Below are 17291 nucleotides of genomic sequence, written 5' to 3'. Positions count from 1 at the left end.
TCATTATTATAACTTTAGATATCTGAAGTCTGAAGTTCTGGTGTGGGTTGCTAATGATTAGAGCACCTCAATCTGCAGACACAGGATTTGGGATGGAACTGTCTTCTGAGTTTTCATCAGAAATCCCTCTGTACATGGTTTACATTGTCTTCCAAAATCTGACTTCTCACTTCTTTCTTATTAATATCTCTTCCCTTACTTCTAAGTCAGAGAAGAGAATGACCTGAGTCTAGCACAAATATTGAAAAATAAACATAGCAAAGAGGATGTATAAATTTGGCTGTATGTATCATGTATTATTACTGTCAACACTAGCAAAATTTAGCACTAACATTTGACAGTATTAATACGGATTAGTAGGTGCTATACAAACAGTAAATCTAGGATTAGTAAGGCTACATTATTTGTCAAAAATTGTCATTATTTAGTAGTTGTACCCAACACAGCGGTCTAACTAAACTGAAAATAGGAAATTTAACCTTATAAAAATTGTATTACTTCGCCTACCGTCTTCTCACAGTATTTTTTGTCCTTTACAGTCAGGCAACCCATAAATAGGATATAGAACTTTTCCCATAAATGCAATTCTTAACTGATTTGCCATGTCATTGAATCCAGAGATAACTTCCTTTTAGTGTATGACTAATGGAAATAAACCAGCCTAAGGCAGCTCCGCTGGGTGAACTGTCAGATCATTTTAAACAGATGTTATTTTTATTAACCAGTACTTCCTTAAAGTTTCCTTACATAGTCCCTCTCCAGAATTACACCTCCTTTAGTTCTGCTGTGACTAGAGATCTCACATACATTGCAAAGCTTCATTTTGTACTGATTTGAATACACTGAATGTCACTTTTCTTATCAGCTATAGTACGCTCCCAGTCTCATCATCCTCTCTTTCCATATAAACTTCTTTATTCTGTTTACTGTTTTTATTGCAAAATAGTCTACTGTCACTAGCAATAGCAGTTCTCCAACCTGATGAAACTTGAGACTGATGGTGTGGTGACTGGTGGCTGAACAACCATTTTTTTCTCACACACAAATAGGAGAGTTTTCCTCAGAGGAAGATAAGGAGGATGCAGAGCGGTTTCCTGCGGGAGTGAGAAGAAAGAAGGATTGTTACTTTTTGTATAATGCTCCAGTTTTCCTCGCATCAGCAGAGTCACGCTAATTTTATTACCGGGCGAAAGCTTCTCTTGTTATCTGATTTATTGCATAAGTGGCACTGGTTTTATTTGTTGTGTAACGCAAGATTTTCCAAGCAGAGTAAAATGAACTTTCCTGAAACTATTTTTAGAGGTGATTACAGTAGATTTAGATTAGAGAAGCTTAAGTAAGGATTTTTGCAGAGATGATACATATACTAAGCTATACCTTTACTTAAAGACCCACAGATACAAGAAGTGTTTATGAAAGAAGTGGAGTAGAACATCTCTCACCAAATGGAGGGGAAAAGCTGAAATGAATTTTGTGGTGTTTGTAATGCTGTGAAATGAAGGTGACGTTTTTGTGCCTTCAGGTTGGATAGTGTCATTTAAGTTTGCTTTTGGAAACAAGCTTCTGCTTTAGGCTACTATGCGCTTTTGCAGAATCACCAAGTTTTACATGTCACTGCCTCAGTCCACACTGGAATATGCTTTTGCACTTGTCTGATCACTTTTCCAGGGAATATCAGCAACTTCCCCCCTAGGCGCCTATGGTTTTAAATTCCTGATTCTTCTTTGTCAGGTTCCCGATATAAATTTGTAGGTGAATAAGTTGTTACAGTTCTTGCTCTAAAAGGTCAGTCTAAATTATTTTGTACGGATAGTACTAAAGCTGGTGTGCCTGATGAATTTCTGTAGCACATAAACACCACTTCTCGTGGCACTGATGACATGAAAAATTACTTCATTTCGGTTGTGGTTGATCTAATCAGCTCAACCAATTATAATATAAGCTCAAGCTACTTGGAAAAGTTTCTCAGACTGCTTTATACAGAATGGAAGGTTTAATGCAATCTAGATAAATCAGTAAGTAGCAGATAGTGATGCTTAGCACTAAATTTTGCTCTTTTTTTTTTACTGTGATGTAATTTGGAATTTCTTTGTTAACTCGAGTTTCACAGAGTTGCGCAGTTTTAACTGAGAGCAGAATTTCCCTCAAATAGGTTTGGGAGGGGCTTTTTTGTTTGTTTTTGTTTTTTTAAGTAATAGATCTGGTATTTTTCTCTTTGTGTGATAGTGAATTAAAAAGAGATAAATATTACCATTTGTGTAACACGAAATATTAAATTTATGAATTATTATTATTTTAGTAAATTAACAAGAAAAAGTTTAAATATAACTTTTTATTTCTTTACATTTTATTTTTCATCCATTTCTATTACTTAGCATAATGTTTGTGTAATAGGCTTTTAACTTAGACATAATTTTCATAACTCCTCCTGCATATGATTATGGATTACAGTGAATCATTACTTTATTTAATTCAATTACATGCTGTTTTAATCACTGCTATTAAACTGACCTTGCAGAATTGTCATTAATGCTTACAGACTCTACACAAAGCCAAATGGACAGTTGTTTTTCAAGATACTTATAAAAAGCAATAGGTAATGTCATTTTAGTCTTTCGTCAGACCCATTTTTTGCCTGGGATAACAGGCAAAAGGCTGTAATAAGCTCTTTTCATTCTCAGCTTCTTGATGCAAAATAAGTTGCCTGAAGAGAATTTATTTAAAGCTAAAATAATTGCCTGCTGTATGTGATTTGCTCTGCTGTTCAACTTGAGTTCATTATTGATCCTCTGGTATTTCTTGTGATCTCTATTTTCCGTAATGATCTAGAGTACAAATAACCTTACATCTGTAATTTTTTTCATAAAGCCTGATTTATTAAATTGGCTCCTATCTGTGATCTCACTTAATCAGACACATTGGTATGTCATTAGCCAGCATAGCTGAGCAAATCAGAGTTTATTTTTACACTGGCAGCATTATTCCAGTCATACATGAAACCAAAGGCGCACGAAGAAATATCAGTTTAAAAGGAATCTGAAGTTTGCCAGGACTATTTTATTCTATTGTAAGCATGCAAATTTCAAATTTATACTTTTGTAGCAAATTTTAATATAATGTAAGTCTGTTGGGATTACAGCAAAGCACAATAGGACTCCTGGAATTCTTGGACCTGCTTGGGCAAAGGAGTATGTTGCTAGGTCCTGTTACTGCAGGTGGGCCCATGCTGGAAGTGTTTATTTAAGAAGCCTGTGATGAAATTAAAAGAACTAGTAACATTTTATTTAGAATATATGGCAAAGTAGTCATTTAGCACAGACGGACTGATTTGCCCTATGATCTAAATATTTTTTCATCTTGCTTTGTCATTTCAAAACAAAGGAGGAGGTTTCAAGTCTGTGCTAGTTACGTAAGAATAAGGTATGGCATGTACTAGAGAAGAACTCTGGGGCGGCTCTGTGAAGTGCTAAATATCCCACAGAAGAAGGACGGAGCACTCGATACCTTGCAGTATTACGGCTTCTGCTTAGAGAAACCTGTTTCTGAGCTCAATTTCAAAATGCCCTTATGTGGAACAATCTACAGTAAGTTTTAATGTAGTTGATGTGATGGATGAGTCATGCTTTCTTGTTTGTCACACACTGTCTTGCTGTGATATTTGAAAAATGAAATAGGATCTGTTGCAAAACTCAGAGACACCAGCAGCCCCAGTCGCCTCTGATAAAGAAATCACTTTTCTTATATTCCCAAAGCGTCAGTGCCCTTTCATGTTTATCGTCTCTTCTGCTCTTCTTCTGTATTGAGGATCAAAGCAGGTTTTTTGTCTGTTTTGTCACTGGTTTGAGTGAATGACTGGCAGCGACCATGGCAGGAAAGAATAGGTCTTAGCTAACAAAACAGTCCTTGAAAATCAGGGATTACTGTGCTTGTATGGTGTGATATATGTATGGCTATTCCTTCTAATAATTAATAATTATTTTATGAATAATCCTCCAATTGATATGAACAGTTTGGATTGTTACTGCGATTTCAAATGAATGGTGTTTGGGGACGTATGAAAGAGAAGAGAGGGAGGAGAGGGGTGTCGTAGATGGAGAAAGGTGGACGTCTAGAGAGAGGACATACATTTAAGAATGATCTATATTTCATCTTCTAAAGCTTTTGCATATAGTGAACATGTCTGAGAGCTGATCTGCCTGACAGAGCAATAGTAAGGTTCTATTTAAAACAGTCCTTTTATTTATTTATTCATTTATTTATTTTCCACATAGACTGACCACTTCAAAATTGCCTTTCATACTAGGAGCAGAGTAATTGATGCCTTGGTAAAACTTTAATGAGGCAAAATGTCATATCTTTTAGGAGGATAACCAGATTATGCAGGTTCAGAATTTTCTAACTAGAGTTAATTTACCCTGTTTTATTTTTATCTTTTAAAAAGACGTTAAGCACACTGCTGTTACTGCAGACTGCTGGGGTACAGGTGGCTGCTTTCCCAGTTGCTTTGGAAAGTGGCTTGCTGGAAGCAGTTTTTTATTGGTTATATTTATTAACTGGGATTGTTGAAAGAGTTTAAAGCAGATTATAGCTGTGGTTGATAGTATTTACTGGTAGATAAAGTTAAAAATTCCAGTCTAATAACTCATGCCGCTGCTTCCTACAAAATTAAATCAGCGACTGATTGATTGTGTGCCTTGGGCAATAATCTGCTTGTAGTAACTTCCAGCAAGCTGAATACAGGCAGGGCCAGAAACAGATGCGAAGACAAAAAAAGAAAAGAAAAATCAACCTGCAACCCCAGTTTATCCTGTTGTCATTGAACCAGGTTTGGGGCGATAGCAATCATTTTCATGATAGCCCTGTGTCCACCTGCACCTCCTTGCAGTGTGTGAGGCCTTCAGAGGCGCTGTGCAAGGACAGAGAGCCCCTCAGCACTGGGCTGTGCCACCACCTACCTATGAAACATGTAACCAGAGAGCACTTGTCATCAGCTTTGCAGTCCTGCATGGTGCTGGGAAGTAGCATATGGCAGTGAAAATTGCTTGTGTTTATGTCCTTGTGAAATTACTCATTTTGTTTCTCCACCGGAGAATGTTGGGTATGTTCAGTCAAATAATAGGTTTTCAGAGTCTTGTCTGAACCACTTAAAATTCATACATCAGTGCTTAGAAAAAAGATTTACAGTGTTGCTGCATCGCATAGTCCCACATAAAACTCCTACTCTCCAATGTGTTTCCTTATCCCTAAGTAAGCGCTCTTTGCTGGCATCTTTGGAAAATAACCTTTAGAAAATGTTTATATCTGATTAATCTCTCTGGTTCATAAGCTCAGTGTTGGCTAAGATGATCCAGCTATTGCTCTTGTTCAAAGGCCTCGTTACATAAAGCTTCCCCTATGTATGTTTGAACTCAGAGCATTTAAAGCTTGATCAGCAGTTTGTTGTGAGATGGGAGAAATCAGTATTTGTTTTAATGAGCAGCATTATAATTAGTGTCTGAGCTTACATCAGCTCAGGATGCCACTGATTCCACTGTGCTTTGGCTATGTCCTCAGCGCTCTGTCTGATGAAGATGCCAACTAAAAGTAGGGTGGGCATCCCTAAATACTGTAATGCAATAGCCTTCTCACAAAACAGCACTAATGCTTGTAGTTTGTTATTGTTTTTGTTGTCCTACTGTTTGAAAGACAGAAAAAAAGAGCAGAATTCAGTAAATAATTTTAGAGCACAGTATCGGAAAATAAGCTTCAGATACTGAGTGAAAGTTTGTCCACTAGAGAGGATAACTACTCTAAATTATTCTCATGACTTGTTGAAAATACCAGTCTCTTTTAAAACTTGCCATTTTTTTCACTAAACAAGAGAATCCCTCTTTTTATTCTCAAGAACTTTAGGTCCCCAAATATTTGTATTAGTTTGCTGGTATCATTAGTAATTGACATTTTTCTGCATGATTAGGTAGTGTTTTTAATCTGCAGCATTTTGGAGTTGTAGTGACCTCTATCCTGAACATTAAGAGAAAAATGAAACTATTAAGAACTTTATTTTAGTTCTTTACTAAGGGGTTTGTATGTTATTATTAACCACTTACAAAAATTTTTTTAAAGTGAGAATGGTTGTATTTTAGTAAAACTTGGGTAATCTGAACAATCCCACTAGGAGAGTAGGTACTTTCTAATGAGTATTATTTCAGGTCATGTGCAACTAAGAAAAAAAAAAGAGAGAGAGAGGGGAGAGAGAGAGAAAGAGAGAGAGAGAGAGAGATCCTCTATGCAGGATCCTATATGCAATCTCAAAAGAAAGGTTTGAAGTATTACAGGTTCTTCACAAGGAACTTGAGATGCTCTTTATAAAGCAGTGGTGGGTTTTGCTTAATATCAAGGACAAGGGTGAATTGAAAATAAAAGAAATCAGAGCAGTAATCATATCCAAAGAGGTAATTGAGAAATACTATGGCCTGCAAGCATCCCAAAGAGTTGGGATTCATATTGCCTCCGCTTGAAGCTGTTTGCCATCTAAACCAACAGGACTATCTATAATAACAATGAAACACGACGTTGAAATACTAGCAGGTAGCAACCTGGTTGTAATGACAATAAATCAGAAGTTGCAGCTGTGGCCATTTGGTGAACAGCTCTGTCTCTGTAGTGTCCATGGGGAAAAGAAATAAAAAGAATGTTCAGGCAAGAATAGCTTAGAAAAATGATGATTTGGGGGGTTTACTATAGCTGTACTAGCAGGTGAGGTAGATCCAGCTTACTGAAGCCCCTGCTAAGATGACACTTTATACATCATCTTTGCCTGGGACTGTGGCAATCTTGGATCTGCTTAAGAGAAGTGGTGCATCAGTAAATACTTCAAGCTCGCTTTTCCTCCATGTTGCTAACAGTCTGGGCATAGCTTGGGTTTGGAGCATTCACTTTAGGTTTAAGAAGACCTGAGCTTGGGGGATCTCCTGATGATCACTTGTAGCACACTCAGTCCTGCCACATCCAAGCTTTTCTGGGTGCATAGGCTGTCGGGCATACACTGCACGCTTGTGGATAAACGCTCGAATGATTAGAAAATCTGGATCTGAGCATGACCTTGGTCTCTTGCTCAGCTGACTCTCTGCGGACAGTTGTTGACCATTGCCCTCCTCTGCAGGTGCAGTAGGTGGAATCTTCAATGGGGTGACTGGAATAATACTGCTAGCTTCAACAGGTGCTGTACCAGCTTATCCATGTGGCAGGTCTAGACTGCTGTCTTTATTAAGAAGTAAAATCAAGGGGATATGGTTTCTTCAGAAAGCTTTTTGCTATACATCTGTTAGACATGTGACTGCAGTAAATGCATATGTTTCATGTTGACTTGCACATGAGAAGCATCTTCTCCAAGTCCTGCTGTGTCCCCAATGCTGTTTTAACTTTCTTCAAAGGAAAAATAATACACAGCAAGGACCAAATTTGGATTCATCCTGCTGCTCTGCCTCCAACATAAGTGAGGGTGGTGTCTAAAAGAGGATTTTTTATATTTCTTTGTTCTAGTATCAGGTGGAGTATATGGAAAGCTGACTGCTACTCCATGCTATACTTGGTCCTTGCAGTTTCTGCAGGGGCCAAGGACGGTCAGGGTGGGCCGCTCAGTCTTTCACACTTAACAAGGTTTCAGTGGGGTTTCTTTTATTCCTTTTCATGACTGATATCTATTTCTTGCTGTACATTTGTGATTATGAACTTGCAGCATGTCTGTGTGAGTGCATTTTAGGCAGGTAGGGTTTCCAGAGAGGTTGAGATTTGTGTCTCTGGCCTTGTCTTTTGAATAGTTAGATGCTGATGCTGATGTCAAGAAAACTAAGAGTCATGTGTTGGCAATGAAGAGAAATTGCAGGAAGCACTGATTTATTTGTATCTGTCCTACTCTACACTCATCAGTCTAGTGCAGATGAACACTGGGCTATAAAAGTGATCCTGAAAACAGGAGATAATGGTTTTAATCCTAGCTGTCAAGTGAGCTATCAGGGTTAAGTACTGTAGTTCCATTTGATTAATGGCAAGTATATTTTGATATATTTTGGGGAAGCTGTCAGTTCATGGCTTTTGAGTGAAATGCTAGCTGGATACCAAGCTGAGTTGTAAGGTATACTTCCTGACCTGTGCTCCTCCTGGAAATTTTACAGCTTCCAGCTGTCACAAAGTACATTAAGCAGGAACAGAAAATAAAATACTGTTTTGTGGATGAATATACAAAAATGTGATTTAACTGGAAACTTCAAATATCTAAAAGGGGCAACAGGTATGCTGAACACATGACTCTTCCCTGTCACTTCCTCTTCCAGAGTACAAATATTTGTTTTTCAGAGATTAATATTCAGGTCAGGCCCCATTCATCTTACATGCCAGATTCATTTTATTGTATTAAAAAATTGGATTTATTTTGATTTGGTTACAGAGCATGTAGCCATATAAGCATAAGTCATTTATAAGCAGTTGCTTTCCAAATAGCATAATGTAATACCTACCCTGTTAGGTAAGAATGACAAGTGTTACTCAGGCAAAGGGCAGAGATAAAAAACAGTGTTTTGGATCTGAAAATAGTGTCTGGAGCTAATTGCTAGTTAAGATGCTGATATGATCTCAGTTCTTAGGTCTAAAAAAAAATTAAAAAATTAAAAAGTTTCCACAGTGAACTATTCTGAGTCTGGTAACCCTAACGCTCTTTTTATATTTTACTTATAGAATGGTCTTATTGTTGCCTGTTACCAAGGTTATGTGGGTATTGTAATAGCCTTAGCACAATGCCCTCATCTTGATGTAAACTGGCAGGACAGTGAAGGGAACACGGCTCTGATTACAGCTGCGCAGGCAGGTAAGGCTCTTTGTTTCACCTCTTGCATACTGGGTCTAAGATGAAATGTGTATTGTGGCTATTATTTTGGGGGTTTTGTCAAAGCCCTAAAAGAAATTAGACTGTATAAAATAATCCTGGCCATGCCCACTCCCAAATAAATCTATCATGAATTTTTTTGAACTAACTATTCTGAAGCAATATTTACCCAATGGATTAAGAGAGAACAAGCCATTCATTTCTAATAGATGTCATTAAATATTTAACTTCAAAACAGAAATTGTGCCCCAAACATGCAGTCCTATACTACCTTGTTCCTTTAAGCTTTTTGTCCTCTCTTTGCTCTGGCAAGTGCCAGTCAACATTGTGGTAATACAATGTGCTGTATTAGTGCTCATAACCATCTCTTTTTCTCATATTTTTTGCACCTACCTCAATGGGCCTGTAGTAATTGCTGACTATAGGAAAATGTATCATCATTCAGAGATACTTTAGCTGCAAATACGTTATTCAATCACTCCTTAGTTAAGAGCAAAAAAATACATGTATATAGTCTCAGCAGGATTCAGTTTTTACCACTGCTGATTTTATAACAGACTGACGGTATTGACATTAACCATGTTCATCCTGATGCAGGCTGAAATGCGAGCAGAGTTCACCTCTGGGTTTTCTTTTATCCCATCCAGCACGGTAATGTTCTGTGAACAAGTGTAACAGTTCATATAAATGTCCCAAGCATGCTCCTCCTCAAATGCCTCACTTCACCAGGAAACAAGTGCCTAGCCATTACCCTTTCTTCCTGGCAGTGGAGAATATGGGATGTTTATGGGAGCGAGGATGCTGGGCATGGGAAGGAAGCGGTATTCCCTCCCTGATCCTGTCTGTTCTTCTCTGTCTGAATGGAGGAAACTAAATGGGCCTTTCCATCAGACAGACATTGCAAGCAGTGACTACAGATTGGAGTGGTTAGGTTTTGGTTTTAACTATTATTGCCACTAAACATCTCCAGGCAGTGCTGAACTTGGCTTTGCATTGTACTGAAAAGTGAAGTCTACCAAAGAAATCACCATGAGATAAGTTTTAAACACTAGAAGAATTGCTAGCAGAGTTGCCGTGTTCATAGTGAAGTCATGGTTACAGTAGCTTTCTAAAGAAACTTGAGAAGTCTTCGAAAGTCCAGCCTACTTTTATTTATCTGCCCTAATATAAATTTGTACTATAAAAGGTTTCACATTAACACTGACTCCTTCTAGACATTTATACTTCATGATAATGAGCTCAGCATTAATCCAGAGGGCTGACATTGACTTAACCCTGTCTGTCAGTACCTGCTGTTGATCCCCTGAGGAATGGGAAATGACTGTAGTCAGCAGAAGCTTATACAAACTCGTAAGAACTTGGATGTTTTCCCCTGCCAGTGATAATCCTGAGCTACAGTGTTGACACCAGTTGTTTAATTCATTATCATTACATACTAGAGGTAGAAGTAATACAGATTACCATGTGGTTAGCATTGTAACCAGAGGAGTTACAGTGCAATAGATGCTGCTTCATTATGGCTGAACTGGAAGAAGCCGTAACACTCCACAGTGTATCATAAAAGATGGAAAGCAAAGCTTATGTGAGCTTTAATGGAGAGTTTATTCATATTTCAGATACAGAACTTTAGCACAGAGTTTTAAAATGAGCCTTCCATTTTTCCTCATCATTTGCAATTTGCAATTGTTGCTTCCTCAGAGATCTTCTGCAGTCTGGTCCTCATATCTTTCAGTGCTGAATGGGTGGATAAATACATCTGTTGAGTGCAGTGGTAGGTCAAACTGAATTTTTTTAAGTAGTGTCCAGTTTGTGGTGTGTCACTCCTTCCCACCAGGCAGCCTCAAGACTGCTTGATGTCATTATTTTCCAGGGATTATATTCCAGGCTGATAGAGTCTATTCCTCTTCAGCTGGTTGGGCGTGCCAGCATTACCTGCCAATTCCTGGCAGTTTTGATAAGATGGTATGGCACATTTATCAGGTCCTGAGTTGTGTGAGACATAATGAAAACTAAGAAGCTTATTTGTTTCTTCCTGAACTATCTCTATGAGGCCTACAACTTAGCTTTAAAGAAACTGGTTCTATTTGTTGCTGGTGAAAAGCATCATCAAGAAATGATGCCCTCTGCTTATCCCACAAACACCAGCCCCAGTCAGAGATACAGTCACTCCATAAAGTTCTTGGAATTCAAGCTGAATCTGCCATTTATTAAGAAATATTCTCATGAGTTTGGAGTGGGAGCTGAAACTGAGATCCAAATCGTTTTTCTCTTGGGGTCTACAGACAAGAACAGCTTTAAAGATCTACAGAACTGTGCTGAATTTGAAGCGGTGAGCCAAGAATGAAAGGTTTAGTTGATTCTTAGCAATTTTTGGAGGCAACTGCTAGCTCAAAAGGTGTCATAGATGTATCAGGGAAAAAAAATTCTGCTGACTTCTAATTGTTTTTTTTTAATGAGGGCCACCTTTGCACAACCTTATTTGTGCAGATTGGTTCTCCCTAGTCTCCCTGCTGTGTTGATTGCCATTATACAATGTTTGAGTAGAAGATACCAGGAATTATACTCTCTAGTTTCCTCCATTTCTTCTCCAAAACCATGGCATTCAGGATGGTGACAATCTCCAAAGAAGAGAAGGTCAGCAGGAAGTAAAAGCACAAGAACAATTCTCAAAGAGCAACAGTTATCACTAAGTAACCTTTCTTTTTCAGCCAGAAAACCTTCAGAAGTGCAGTGAATCACCTGGCTTATTTGAAGTATAGGAAGTGTTGCTAAGTAGCTGGAGTCTTCCCACAGCAAGTTTCTTTTAATTCCTCTGCTGGGATGCTCAGAAGGATGCCACCTGGAGCCTGGGCTCCGGTCATGATCCTCTGGTTGGATCATTCACCTGGAAGACTAAGCTCAAGCCCCTGTCCCAGCTACTTACAGTCCAGTTTTATTCAGCATTGGTGAACATTTTCAATATTCAGTGGCTAGTGGTGAGTTATCAAGCTGCTACCACAGTAGCAGCGTTGCATTTTTAGAGCTTTTAATGTATTTATTTATAAAATCACTAAACATACCATCTATTAAGGATCACATTCTTTTCTAGAATTAAGTATCTTTTCTTAGCATGGCAGAAAGAGCATGTTGTTGCATGTTGTTATTTATTTTATAGTATTTGTACAATCAATTTCAGAATGAGTTCAGACTTGTCAGTTTTTTTAAAGTTAATGGAATTTTGTGGAAAAATGATTTAGAGTACAATTCAGAAGAAATATATGTTTCAAAATTCCAGAATTTCCACAAGAATAAGGTATTCTGAATTTCACCCTGTCCTAGTAACAACCAAAGCAAACACTTTTGAGCTACAGTTCCATATTGTTGTCCCCAAAGCCAATCTTCAAAAGGAGAAACGCATGGTCGCTTTGCTACCCCATCCCTTGTACCCCTCTCTTGTACAATCAATTTTAGAGATTTTTGTTTGTTACAGTAGCATTACCAATCTCTCTGCATTAAACTTTGTATATAGTCTTTGTATTTTTTTCTTTTCTTTCCACAAAGAAAAGGAGGGGAAGACAAAAAAGAAAGCCAAAAAGTGTTGAGAAATTCACAGAGCGTAAAGCCAAAATTTCATCAAATATTCAGTGAATTGATCTATCTCTTGGATCTTCTCTCCAAGTCATTAGAAAGTAGAAACAGTGGAAAAATTACCAAGCTTCAAACCGAAGAGCAGACTTTTTCCTAATTATGTGATGCTTACCCCTCAAAATCACCACCAGAACAAACTCTTAGGCCATGGTATTTTTGCAAAATAAAACAAATTGTTCACCAAGATCACTGTTATGTACCAAAATTACTGTTTGTCCTATGGAAAGTCTAGTAGCAAATTCACATTATTTCAGGCAATTGTATGGTCACATCAGATGGTTCCAGCAAGGACTGGCATTTCTGTTGTGATCCCCTAACCAGCTGGGCTGCTGGTTGCTAAGGGCCATCACATGCGGCCTGACTTCGAAGAACACCTGCATGGGACAGAGGCTGTGGTCCCGTGGGGCCACTCCCCATGTATCAGTGACTGCCTCTGTAACATGAGGTACAGATAGTAAGGGAGACTATACAGAGGCTTTTTTCTTTTGGGTAGATGCAGTTAAAAATCCACACTTGCTTATGGAGTTTCATGACTACTTGGACAAGCTGTTCAAATGTGAGCATTAGCTTGAATTAAATAGAATTATTTTAGAGGCCAGCTATGGTCTTAGGAGTAAATTCGATTCCTCATATTCATTTGCTTTTGGTAATTTTAGATTCACATCTTTCCAAGAAAACATCTAAAGCTGAAGTTTTTCTGAATGGGCAGACCTAAAGAACATAGCGTGGAAGGATCAGTAAAAAAGCAGTACTTTATTAATAAACTTATTAGAATAGAAGAATAGCCAAAACCAAAGTACTCAACTCAGGGTGTAAATTTCAGTTTGAAAATTGGTCTCCTTTCTGCCCTGTCTCTCAGTATTTCTTTCAGACATGGGATCCCTTCTCAAAGAGAGCTTGCATTCCCAAACTGCCAATTTGTTACAGCCTACAGTAGGCAGTGGCCCAAAACTGGTGATGCTGTTAAAGCAGAAGCAAAAATCAGTAAATGGCAGTTCAGGGGCAGTGCAGAAAGGATGGGAGATTGATGGAAACATGAGAATGAAATAACAGGAAGCGGAAAGGAAGGAAGGAAGGAAGGAGAGTGGTAACAAAAAGGGAAAATGGAGGAAAATTGCAGTAAATAAAAATCACTAATTCTCAGTCCTGCTATTGACTGGGGAATAGCTACATCAGTGGAAGTGTATGGTAACTGGCATATACCGGTGTTTACAGAGAGATGCATTTGCCCATTTTTGAAATACGTTTGGTGTTACAGGGACCACTTTGGGGCAGCGGTGTACAACCATGAACACAAAATCACAGATTAGCCCTATTTCTTTTTCTAATGAATATAGGAGAGCACAATCACCTAAAACATCCAGCTCATAAAAGACACTGGACATCTTCAGTTCAGTGAATACTTACCTGGCAGAAAGCATTCACTACCTATAGACCGAATACAGCCTATTTACAGGCACAATTCACTGGCCAAACCATGATGTTATGTGCTAGAGCATCTCCCTTATTATGCAGATTATCTTTCTGCCTCTATTACATAGATTATTAGGTAATATTGTAATCATTATATGTATTTCCTCTGTGGCAGCAATTAAGTGAATTTAAGCTACGTGCAGACATCTGTCCTTTTCTCTAAATACAGCTCAGAGCACGAAGAGCCATACCTTTAGTGTGCTAGCTATGTTAGAAATACATCTGGCTTACTAACAGCAAGCACCTGATACGAATTCAGCATGCCCAAAGTGGCTGAGACCAGGCTAATTTATTTTAGAGCTGCATACAGCTTTTGTAGCAGACTTTAAATCATACAAGACTTACCTTCATTTACGATTTAGATACACAGTTTTAGGTCACCCAGATGCAGGGGAAATGAAGCAAACTTTATGGCCTTAAATCAAAAGCATATGACACAGTTTGAACAAAAAACTTGGCAGCTCTGAGTTTCGCTTTGAATTTGGTATTTGTTTGAACTTGAAATTTGAAGCAAACCTCAGAGGACCGAAGCTCCTGCAGATTAAAACCAAAGCGGTTTTCAGGAATCCCTGTGATGCGAAACTTCTGAGAAACATAAACCTTTCTTTGTTTTATCTTTAGTTTTCTTTGTTATTTTATTGCTGTTTTTTTCTGTATCATTTGAGGCCATTTGTAGTCCCCCAGAGAGTTTTGCCTGAGCAAGGTCTTTCAGGATTTGACTCTTAGGATCATCCCAGACTTCCAAAACATCTCTCACTGCAGCTATACTTTTGGCAAAGGGAAGAAAATCTCTAGTCATGTAATAAATGATGGAAAGTCTTCCATCTTACTATTTCTCCTTGTTTCAATTCCTGTTTCTGTGGTCACAAAGCAGTATTTCAGCTATTCCAAAACCTTCAGGGAGAAGGACATTGTACATGGATGGAGCAGAGCATGTCCTGCAAAACATTTTGGGCACAAAGACCCTCCTGGTATTAACTGGTGTCCTGTTGGGATTTGATTTGACGCCATAAAGTCAGTGAAGCTGAAGCCTCTGGATTCAGAAAGCAGGACTGGGTCAGTTGATCCTGCCACGAGCGCAGGTCACTTTTGCTTTGTTCAGCATTTTGCAGTTTGCCGTAGCTTTGCATTTCTTTTGCATCAGATTGCACAAGACACAGGGAGCTCCTTACTTGGCTTTCTCTGACTCTGGCACTGCTGCGCTGTCTCTATATCTGCTCCAGCTTCGGGAAACTTCCCAGTTACACAGCCAGGTGGCAGAGCCCAGAAGATTATAGAAGATGAAGAGCAAGACCAGTCAAACATCTTGGAATTAAATACATTTTAAATTAATTGGTGAAGCTCTTCTTAACTTGCTTTACACAGTGAATGCAGGACTGTGTTCGTACAAAGTGACTGCTGATGAACACTGCACCAGATGTACCACTGTACACTTCAAAAATTGCTCTCTGTGAATTATAGTCTGCTTCAGTAACATTTCTAGATGAATCGGAATGACATGCATCACAGAATGTTCAACTGGACTGCAAAATGAGATGAGAGAAAATTTTTACAGCTCATAGTAATTAAATTGTGATTTTTGCAGCTGCCTGACAGACTGCATTATAAAGCATCAAAACAGCATGAAAATGAATGACAAGCAAAGGGAAAACTGTTTTGAATGAGTCATAATGGCACTAGATATTATTTGTCTTATTCCAATAGTCCAATTATAAAGGTTTGATGTTTTAATTGGTCTTCCAACCACATAGCCAGAGATATCTTCAGCTTGCTGACACCAGTTATCCTGGCTCACAAGGCAAATGAATGGCAACAACAGTTGCTTTTAGAAACAAAACTTAAGTCGTTTGTTTTACCGCAGAAGCAGAAGAACAGCCCCATGGTCCTGTTGCTGGAGAGGCGACAAATGGCTTTACACTGTCAGATGGAAAAATAAATAAAATAGCTATATAGGATTATATGCAAAATATTTCTTTGTCTAGTATCAACCAAGGCATGGTTTGTTAATATTGTTGGCTGGAACTACCACATGTAATCACTGTTTAATAAGCACCATGATTTTGAGGCTCAGATTTACTAGGGGAGTGAAAAAGCTAAGCCTTTGCCATTAGGTCCCACCGGTGATGGGTCTTCCATAAGCTGTAGAAATTCCCTTGATATATTATTAATTGTCTGTATTTTTCAGTTCTCAAACCTGTAGCAGTGATTAATTTTCTGTTTTAACTTCAAACTGCCTCTTAATTCATTGGTGCACTTTCTCTGCTTTTCCATTTCTTTACAGGGCACATAACCATTACAAACTATCTGTTGAACTATTTTCCTGGACTTGATATTGAGAAGAGGAACGTGTTTGGATTTACCGCCCTGATGAAATCTGCGATGCAGGGCCGCACCGAATGTGTCAAAGCCTTGATGCTGGCAGGTATGCCAAGTGCTTCGCTGCTTTTTCGTCATCTAACTGTAAATACTAGACAGTCACACATGGAAAAAAAAAATTGACCCTCAAGTTTTTTACTGTCTCTCTTCACACTGGAGTACAGGAAATATGTTTCTTGCAGTTGGCCCTTGACTCCTTGACTTCATTTCCAGCCATGTTCATAGAGGGGTGAAGAGTTCCTGGAGGGGAAACTCTGAAGGGCAAGAGACACTGGGACAACATCCTCTAAAGGAGCAGGACTAGACCATTGGCAGGGCCATACGCTGTGGTGGCCTTTTTGCCACAACATTGTATATGTTTTTCATATATTAAATAATAAATACATAAATTAGTAGTTAATAAATAACAAATAATTAATATAAATAAATAAGTAAATAATATAGCTATACTAAAATATATTATTATATTACCATTGCAGATATTTAACACAAACCAAGTAGTATGGAAATGATAATAGATTGCATTGTATCTGTCTGGACCAAGAATCCAACAGATCTATTTCATTGCAGACTTGAGACCGTGAATAATTTCAGCCATTTTGCTGTCACAGAAGCCTCACCCTTCATGATTTGAATGTTTTAAGTAGACAGGTATTTATCAAGCATGGTGATATTATATTCATGCATTTTCATAATATCCAGTTTCTAGATGTTGATATGACATAGCAAATGATCAGATAATATGGTAACTGGTATGTTATTTTTTGCAATGTTCTCTAGCATCTTATGCTGGAATCAGCATTTTGAAATCAGATCATTTATTTTGCAGTTAAATTTTTATGAAGAAAAATTATAAAATGACTGTTAGAGCTAGAGTCCTGCTCAATACAGGTGCTCTTTTCTGAATGCGCTTTGTGCAGATACTAGCTCAGAATTTCCCAGTGCTAGTTAT

General features: G+C 38.2%; 1 protein-coding gene across 1 annotated transcript in view; it reads left to right on the top strand.

Annotated features, from left to right (window-relative positions):
• Positions 1-17291, top strand: part of ANKRD33B (ankyrin repeat domain 33B) — a 48989-nt gene that overhangs the window by 18709 nt on the left and 12989 nt on the right. The window contains exons 2-3 of the mRNA XM_067292169.1: positions 8716-8845; positions 16245-16385. Coding sequence (XP_067148270.1) covers positions 8716-8845; positions 16245-16385 — 271 coding nt within the window. The remainder of the gene's footprint in view (positions 1-8715; positions 8846-16244; positions 16386-17291) is intronic.

The sequence above is a fragment of the Apteryx mantelli genome, chromosome 2, assembly GCF_036417845.1.
Source record: "Apteryx mantelli isolate bAptMan1 chromosome 2, bAptMan1.hap1, whole genome shotgun sequence".
NCBI lineage: Eukaryota > Metazoa > Chordata > Aves > Apterygiformes > Apterygidae > Apteryx > Apteryx mantelli.
Note: the sequence above shows the minus strand (reverse complement) of the source record. Positions and strands in the feature narration are given on the sequence as shown.